This window comes from Dipodomys merriami, unplaced genomic scaffold (assembly GCF_024711535.1).
Source record: "Dipodomys merriami isolate MVZ:Mamm:240054 unplaced genomic scaffold, mDipMer1.0.p SCAF_5, whole genome shotgun sequence".
Lineage (NCBI taxonomy): Eukaryota > Metazoa > Chordata > Mammalia > Rodentia > Heteromyidae > Dipodomys > Dipodomys merriami.
Window position 1 is genome coordinate 8,857,323 of NW_027206068.1, and position 9,454 is coordinate 8,866,776.

General features: G+C 44.7%; 1 protein-coding gene across 2 annotated transcripts in view; it reads left to right on the forward strand.

Annotated features, from left to right (window-relative positions):
* Jazf1 (JAZF zinc finger 1) overlaps nucleotides 1-8,341 on the forward strand; it is a 328,106-nt gene extending 319,765 nt beyond the window's left edge. For both annotated transcript variants that reach the window (XM_069996031.1, XM_069996030.1), the window contains exon 5: nucleotides 8,047-8,341. In XM_069996031.1, coding sequence (XP_069852132.1) covers nucleotides 8,047-8,223 — 177 coding nt within the window. In that variant the 3' untranslated portion in view covers nucleotides 8,224-8,341. The remainder of the gene's footprint in view (nucleotides 1-8,046) is intronic.
* Nucleotides 8,342-9,454: the final 1,113 nt, after the last annotated feature.

The window sequence follows — 9,454 nt, forward strand, 5'->3', positions numbered from 1 at the left end:
TTGTTTGTGCCTGGGATGACGGTGGTTGGATGTGCTGTCCCTTTAAGGCCAAGAGAAAATGTAACGACTATCAGGATGCAGGGGCTGTTGGCTTTGGGTTCCACTGACTGACAGAAGACGTTAGTGCTCCTGCTCCCTGGGAGGGAAGGGCATGTTTCCACTTCCAGGTCAGAATGTCAAGTAATGATACACACGACAGAGAGGTACGTAATGACTTCACTTAACTGAACACCGAAGGTACACAATTTCTACAGCTTCATTCTGGCTATGTGGCAGAGCTGTTCTCTAATGTAGGTGGTGTTGCTGTGTGTGTGTGTGTGTGTGTGTGTGTGTGTGTGTGTGTGTCTGTGTGTGTGTCTGTGTCTGTGTGTGTGTGTCTGTGTCTGTGTCTGTGTGTGTGTGTCTGTGTGTGTGTGTGTGTGTGTGTGTGTGTGTCTGTGTGTGTGTGGTGTCTGTGTGTCTGTGTGTGTGTGTGTGTGTCTGTGTGTGTTGGTCCCAGAGCAGGGCTTTCTTTGGCTGTCCCACTTGAGCCACACCCCTAGCCTACCTTTTGATTGGTTATTTTGGAAATGGCTGGCTTTGAACCCTGATCCTCCAGATAGCCTCCTTAGTAGCTAGAATTATAAGCATGAGCCATGGCACCCAGCTTCTAATATAAACATTGGTTTATCTCATTTACGGCATGCTTGCTGGCTTCAGTATTGGTGAGAAGGGATGGTGTTAGCTGCCATATTATGGAAAGGAGCAAAATCCAGCAGTGCCTCCGTGTATTTTCCCCCAGGATAAGTCAGACTTTTATTTCCTGCCCCTTGTTGGCAGGGAATACCCCATCAGTTAGTTTCTTGGGCACCGATTCAGGACTGGTTCTTCTCATCATTTTGCTAACATTTTGCACAGCTGAGAGAAGGTGAGTTATCTAACTTCCCAGACTTCATTTTGAGTAGGGCCCTAGCCAATGTCTTTGCATTTTCCTCCACATTCTTGCCTTTGGTTTTTTTTGCGTCCGGTCGTGGGGCCTGAACTCTGGGCCTGAGCGCTGTCCCTCAGCTCTTCAGCTCAAGGCTAGCACTCTACCACTTGAGCCACAGCGCCACTTCCGGCTTTTTTATTTTTTCTGCTTATGTGGTGCTGAGGAATCGAACCCAGGGCCTTATGCATGCAAGGCAAGCGCTCTACCACTGAGCCACCTGCCCAGCCCGCATTCTTTTTTTTGGGGGGGGGGTCTGTTCATGGGGCCTGAACTCTGAGCCTGGGTGCTGTCCCTCAGCTCTTCAGCTCAAGGCTAGTGCTCTACCACTTGAGCCACAGCGCCACTACATTCTTGCCTTGGAAGAAAAATACCTTTCCTCAACCCCCATCCCCTACATTCTTGCTTTTACAGGAGTAGTAGCCCTTGTAACAAAAGACACATTAACAAGAGAAAAAGAAACAGAAGCTTATTACAATTTATGTTTCATACCAGGGAAACTCCCAGGGAAGGAATCAGTAGTTTTCTGAAAGAGATGGCTTTCAGTTCCAACTATAGCATCTTCAACTAAGAACACTGAATTTTTAGAGAAGGGACAACACAAAGGAAAAGGGTTTAAAGTCTCAGGGGTCACAACTGTGGCAAGGCAGATAAATGGCTGATAAAGGCTAGCTGGAAAAGCTGATTAATACAAATCCCTCTGTCCCATCTCCAGCCAGAATGGAACTGGAGTCCACTGTAGTTGCCCTTTGACCTTCCTGGAAGAGAGGGAAGGCCAAGTATCTTTTGTCTTGTGAATTTTGCCTCTGGGGACAAATGGTGGGATAGCAGCTTCCCACCCAGCAGTGCACGTGGCAGAGGTGTGCTTCAGGCATTTTCTGCCCTTCCAGGCCTTCCTCTCATCATTAGCACCTCTTACTGAGTTCCACTCTGTACTTAAGGCACAGCCCAAATGCAGCCTCCTCTGAGAGTACGGGATGCTTGTCTACAGCATTGGACCTTGACCTTGACATTACACACACACACACACACACACACACTCTCTCTCTGTAGCTGCTGCTGGCCAGCTGTCCTCCAGACTCCTCCCCAGTATCTAGCACAGCCCCACGTGTGTGGATAACCTGAGGACAGGACTGAAAAGGGCAATAGCGGCTCCCTGCTGACCACTGGCACTCTGAAGTGGCAGCAGATCACAACTTTAACCAGGGTGCTCCAGCCCCAGGGTGGGTGTTGCAGCCCAGGATGAGTACTCCAGGCCCCAGTGGGTGCTCACCCACCTCTCACACACACTGGAACCAGACAACTCACATCCCACATCAAAGAGAAGAACAAGGAGACATAAAAGACAGTCCTAGTGCTTTAAGGGTTTGGATAATTTTTATGCTCTAGTTGTGAGGACTGTTTTGTAGCTTTAAGAAATGCAAAACAGAATGGACCTCCTTCCCTCCACCCCCAAAGATTTCTTTGAAAGTGTCCTGTGTCCACAACAGGCCTTTGCTACCTAAGTCCTGTAGTTTGGACTTTTGCCACTGAGGGAAACTTCCACGCTTCCTGCCCTCCCACAGGAAGCCAGATCTCCAAGGACTCCTTGAGAAGCCCTGTTGGTCTTAGCCCACCCAACTTTTTAGATACAGACTTGACAGTAAGTCATGGAAGCTTCAACTGTATTCCCTAATCCTCCTTTTAAAAGTTTACCCTGGACTGGGAATGTGGTTCAGTAGTAGGGCAGTTTCCTAATATGTGCAAGGCCCTGGGTTCAATATGCAGCACCAGGAAAAATTTTCCTAAACGTATCAGTAAGACTGATGTAAGCCGGGTGTCAGTGGCTCACTCCTGTAATCCTAGCTACTCAGGAGGTTGAGATCTGAGGATTGTGATTCAAAGCCAGACCAGGCAAAAAAGTCCATGAGACTCTTTATTTTATTTATTTGTTTATTTTTGCCAGTCATGGGGCCTGAACTCTGGTCCTGTACACTGTCCCTCAGCTCTTCAGCTCAAGACTAATACTCTATCACTTGAGCCATAGCGCCACTTCTGGCTTTTTCTGCTTAGGTGGTACCGAGGAATCGAACCCAGGGCCTCATGCATGCGAGGGAAGCACTCTACCACTGAGCCGCCTTCTCAGCCCCCCATGAGACTTTTACCTCCAATAAACCACTCAGAAAACCAGAAGTGGCACTGTGGCTCAAGTGGTAGAGCGCTAGCCTTGAGCTGAAGAGCTGAGGGACAGCGCCCAGGCCCAGAGTTCAGGCCCCACGACCAGACCCCCCCCCCAAAAAAAAAGAGAAAAGGAGACTTAGCCGGGCACTGGTGGCTCACGCCTGTAATCCTAGCTACTCAGGAGGCTGAGATCTGAGGATCGCGGTTCAAAGCCAGCCCGGGCAAGAGAGACCATGAGACTCCTATCTCCAATAAACCACCAGAAAACCGGAAGTGGCGCTGTAGCTCAAGTGGTAGAGCGCTGGTCTTGAGCTGAAGAGCTGAGGGACAGCGCCCAGGCCCAGAGTTCAAGCCCCACGGCCGACCAAAAAAAAAAAAATATTGCTGGGCATTGTTTGCTCCTGACTGTAAGCCTAGCTATTCAAGGGACTGAGATCTGAGGATCGAGTTTTGAAGCCAGTCTGACAGAGAAGCCAGACCTTTGAGATAGAGCCTTGAGCAAAGAAGCTAAACAAGGACATAAGGCCCTGAGTTCAAGCCCAGTACTGGCACACACATGAACTAATGATAAAGGAGTGCTCACAAAGTAATACTAAATGGAAAAAGAGGTTTTCTATGTATCTACATACACTGAGAACACACTGAACCAACTCCACTGTTCATGATCGGTATAAATGCCCCACTTTCTTCTGTGTTTCCTCCAGTTCTACATCTATGCTGAACACATTAACAAAAGGTGGTTCTAGTGATTATTCTTTTCATAAAGATCCTCTCTTGCCCTCCACCTGCTGTTGCCATGTGCAGCCCTATGTGCACCCCTAGTGTCCTGCTTCTTGGAGCTAGGAGAATGTGGCAGCAAGTGTTTTAACCCTCCCCTCCCCAGCTTCTATTTTTGCTCCTTCCTTACCAAATCTCCACACCACTTCAGCACTTCATCATCTCCCTCTCGTAGCACAGCAGTGCTCAGGAAACCAGTTTGTTCTTGTCCCATATTGTACATACTCAAGCCCGAATACTGAACAAAGATCAAATGCAGAGAAGGAAGAACAAGGGGCCTGGCTTAACATCTGAAGTTCACGTTTTATGTTCTGCTTACAGTAGGATTTTGAGATTAACTTCCAAATTGTTTGTTGTCCACTGACTGGCTTAGTTCCATGGTAGCGGTATATGGCTCCTGATGGTCAGACCCCCCCATCTGAGTACTTCCTGCCTTACCTTCTTCTTTCACATGCTAGCCTAATATCACACCACCAGGGCAATGAAGACTCTCTACATCAGACTACCTGCCCTTCTTCACAACTGGAGAGATGTTTCAAAGGCTACCAGGTGGTCCTCGGAGTTGAGTCGCAGTGTAGGAGGCTCAGGGAATATTTATCTCTGGTCCCCATGGCCATTCCATCACATAGTAGATGTGTGATCTTGGGCAAGCCACTCATCTTCTCTGGGTATCAGTGTCTTTATCAGTTGACATCAAGTATTCAGCACAAATAAACACTTTTTAGTGACCTTCCTTGCTTTTTCAGCTTCATTTCCTTTGTTTTTTTCAAAGACCAGAGGATTTGAGGAATGAAGCATGGTGGTTTAAGCTTGTAATTCCAACTACCTGAGAGGCAGAAATAAGATTCAAGCTCCAAGCCAGCCCAGGCTGTTAACTAAAACTATCCCAAAAGCAAAATCCAAAGCCAGTAGCCAGTGGCTCACACCTATAATCCTAACTATTCAGGAGGCTAATATTGGGAGGATATCAGTTCAAGGCCAGCCCAGGTGGAAAAGCTTAAGGGGATCTCTTTCTCAACTGAAAGCTGGGCCATTTTATCTTAGCTATGACAAACAGAATTTGAGCGTTGTTTTTTACATTGTTTGCCTTTATTTGCTATTGGTATTTCTGAAGGTCTAACTCATTTTTTGATGTAATTACAAACCTTTAGAGCTCCACTTGCATTCACATTATCTGCATGTGAATGGGTAGATGAGGATGTCTTTCCACCAACCAAGTCCACTTTGACCTTGTATGAACTTTTGTGATCAAGAAGCCCCAGTGACCCTGTGACACGTTGTCCACAGGAGTGGACTGTAGTTTTGGCCAACCCAGAAAATAATATTTCCAAGGGTAACTGGCTTCCCAATTCTTCCAGAGTCCTAAAGCTGACATAGGCATTGCTGTTCCCTCCTCAGCCTCTCAGACACAGAACAGTGTTTATATTCAAGCCACAAAAGCCCAGACTCTGCTGGGCTCCCCCTGCTTCCAGCTTGTCCCATACCTGGTGCTTTCAGATTCTGAGTTAACACTGGCTAGGTTTTACCAATGTCTGTTTTCAAACCTTCCCTGGGACCGAATTGCGTACAAAAGCTCAGGCCTTGGATGTGAGGGCGATCTGGCTGCGACATCTGTCACTCCGTTGATCGCCAGGGTTGATTGGGCTGATCCAGCTGGCTAGGCGGTGTCCCCTTCCTCCCTCACCGCTCCATGTGCGTCCCTCCCGAAGCTGTGCGCTCAGTCAGTCAAAGTGGACGACCATCTCCGATAGAGGAGGACCGGTCTTCGGTCAAGGGTATACGAGTAGCTGTGCTCTCCTGCTAGAACCTCCAAACAAAAGCTCAGGCCTGGAGTTCTACAAGCCCCTGTATTGTTGCACTCACTCTTCTTGGTAAAGTGCTTATTTGGTTTTCTCTATTTTGCCTGGGTGGTAGGTTCAGGGGTAGCTGGATTTGCCCTGGTTCACCTTGCAACTAGGCCCCTATGAAAACAGGACATTGAAATGTTGAGCAACCTTCAGCCACAGATAAGGACTCTACTAGGTGCTAGGTGAAGATTCAGTGAGGAAGCCAAATGCACATTTCTACTTTGAGCCAGGAGACGACCTTCTACCACATTCAAGTTGGGGAGGGTTTTTTTTTGTCAGTCATGGGGCCTGAACTCTGGGCTCAGGCGCTGTCCCTCAGCTCTTCAGCTCAAGGCTAGCGCTCTACCACTTGAACCACAGCCTGCTTTTTCTATTTATGTGGTGCTGAGGAATTGAACCCAGCTCCTCATGCTTACAAGGCAAGCACTCTACCACTGAGCCACCTTCCCAGCAGTTGGGGAGTTTTTTGATCTAATGCTCATGAAACTGTCACTCTCTCTTCCTGCCCTTTCTTGCCCCACCCCCCACCACCACCCCCAAAAATCCTACACACAGCTTGCAACAATTATCTTCACAATTTTCTGAGTTGATTGGCCAAGTTTAGGGAGCTCTCACCTGACTACAAGGGCAGCCTCTAACAGTCCACCACTTTGGAGGATCTGTCTGGTTCTGCCCTGCCACCTCTGCTCTCCGAACATGCCTTGTAGCAAGACATGAGGAGCGTCCTTTCTGTGAACCAAGATGCAAGCAGGGAAAACAGGGATGAGGGTGCAGCTGGCCCAAAGCCAGGCTCTCCAGGCAGAGGCTGTTTGCTTCAGCATACTCGACAACTTTTGAGACTGAGCTCAGCCATCTGGCAAGCCTAGATCCAACAAAGCCCACTGGGGCTCTTTACCATAGATTTGCATTGCCAGTCTCCAAGAGGAAAATGTAACAGGGAAAACCACCAAACTCATGTTCTGAATAACAAGCCTCTCAACTTCTTCCCAAATTGCAAGGCAAGTGTGGGGAGATACTGTCCTAACAAATTCTATCACAGTACTTAGCGAAGAATCAGCTGCATGCCAGCCATTGTACTAGGTATCAAACAACAATAGTATAGATGTCTATTTCTAGGAATCCATTCAGAACAGCTATGAAGTAAGAAGACTTGGGATTGGGCACAATAGGACTGGATTTAGTAACAATTTAGGCAATAATAATAATCTGTGCTTAAGTTTTAAACTCTCACTTTCTTATTTCTAATCTGACAATTACTGACTTGGTGATTAAGACATATGCTCAAATATCACCTGTTTTGTTTTGTTTTTTAGTCTATCAGTTAAAGCCCTGCGTCTATTTCCTCATATTAGGATGAATAATATTAACTGTTTAATTTATTAAATCTGTATAAAGGATAAATCTAGGAAGATATTAGTGAACTAATGAAAACAATACAAATCTAGAAAAAGACTGGGTATGGTGGCACATGCCTATAGTTCCAGTACTCAGAATCAGGTAGGAGGCTGTGAGTTCAAGCCTCGTCTGGCAGGCAAGACCCTGCCTCAAAACAGAAAATCCACAGAAAATCCAAAACCAGAAAATATGTAATTTCTGGGTTTTTAGCACCAAGATGCTAAGATATCGTCAGTATTTTGTTACTCAAACTGTTTTATAAATAACTTAAAATAAGTATACTGTATGTTTGGAATGTCATACCTTAAGTAAAAGTAAGGACTGATTTGTCCATAGGTTCTTATTTTAACAGGAACAAGACAGGACAGGCAGGATTTGGTCAGTAAGCAGCTCCTACACTGGCATCAGAGACTGATAGAGCAAAAAAAAAAAAAAAAAAAGACAGAAATTCAGTGTAAAATGTGGAGGGAACTAGGACTGTTTGCAAACTGACTGTTGGCTATTTCCAGATCCTAGACTTAGAAGTCTTCAATTAAGATGTCTCTTTATCCTTTTGAAAGGTATATTGCTGGTCATCCTGAATGTTTTATAGATTCATGGTAAAGCCAAGTGCCACGCTAGAACTTTTAACTTTTCTTATTGACAGTCTGAACCTGAAAAATGTTATGCAAAGACATACTGGAAATTTCTTTGTGCTGCTAGTTCACAACCCAGTGTATACAGCCCACAATTGACACACTAGACTGTCTGTGAGAGGTGTCACTGACTGGAATCCAATGCAAAGCCTTTCTCTATAATTGATGCCATCTAGATGTCTAACTGCAGTCTGAATTCTGATGGCCTTTGCTCAAGCTAATATTTATGACTCCATCTAATAGGTTTACCTTGTCTTCTCCACAGAATGTGAATGGCATAAAGTACCATGCCAAGAATGGTCATCGAACACAGATTCGAGTCCGCAAACCATTCAAGTGTCGGTGTGGGAAGAGTTATAAGACAGCTCAGGGCCTGCGGCACCACACAATCAACTTTCACCCCCCGGTGTCGGCTGAGATTATCAGGAAGATGCAGCAATAACATGCTGGTCATAACTGTGCCAAGAAACCCTCACCAGCAGTTGCTGATTTTGAAAACAGCCACCTTTTTTCAGGGGAAGCATTCAGCAACCCTTTAAAGAATTAAATGCATGCTTTAAATTTTTCTGTAATTTTGGAATGACGTAACTTTGTAGAGGTTAATGATTTTGTACATTTGCACATGTAATCATCATACCCATTTTCATTACTTTGATATAAGGTGCTAAACAAACAAAAAAAACTCTAGGTTCTTCAGCACATTTCCCCCAAAACAAAATAAAACTGAGGGCATGTTGCATTTTGTTTAGTTGTATTGCAGTGATATCAATGGGGGTGGGGAGTGGCACTGAGATGTTTTCAAGATTGTAATGTGATTGAAGTTTTTTCAACACATCAACTCACTTATGTTCAAAACCAAAAGAATACCTTCATTATCAAACTGGTTATCATGCCTTACATAATGGAGTTAGTATTTGTGAGTAGAAAGACTTTAGGTAATGGAAATATAAATAAGAATGTTTAACATAATATGCTAAAAATATTTTCATATTTAAATAACATGTTGAAGGTGTGCTCTTTGTGTTTTATTATCTTGCAAATCCTTTTGCCCTCTAAAAAACTGAAAATCTTGCCATCTAACTCACCAATTATTTCAGTGTTATAAATGGCATTTTTTAAAAAAATATTCATTCATTCATTTAAACACACAATTTATTCAGTGCCTGCTGGGTGCAAGGGATTCAATTTGTAACTATTATTTGTGGACCAAGATACAGTTTAGTGAAATACATCCCTGGAATCTGTCAAAAAGTTTTGAAATACTTAAGTGCAAATTTTGTGTGTGTGAAATTTAGTTATAGCTTCATCCTCAGATGAGGTTTTCAAGCACTTTGTAGTTCTCTATTGCCAACGACATTTGTGTTGCCAATTCCTGCAACCACACTGCCCTAACATACCTGTGGGTTGCAAATCCAAATTAAAATTCTAAGCATGTTTCAAAGAGGAACATTTTTGTGAAGACTCATATTGCCTCTTCACACTCAATAGTGTTTTGAGACTTCTTTTAAAGGCACTTTTCCCATCACAGTGTAGATGTCTGCATTATCACTGGAAATGTTTGTTTAGCTTTATAAAACATTTTGCCGAAAATATGAAAATGAGCCTTACTGACAAGTGCTTCTTGAAGCACGTGGTCAAAGAAGAGACTAGACCATTACGTGTGACCTACATCT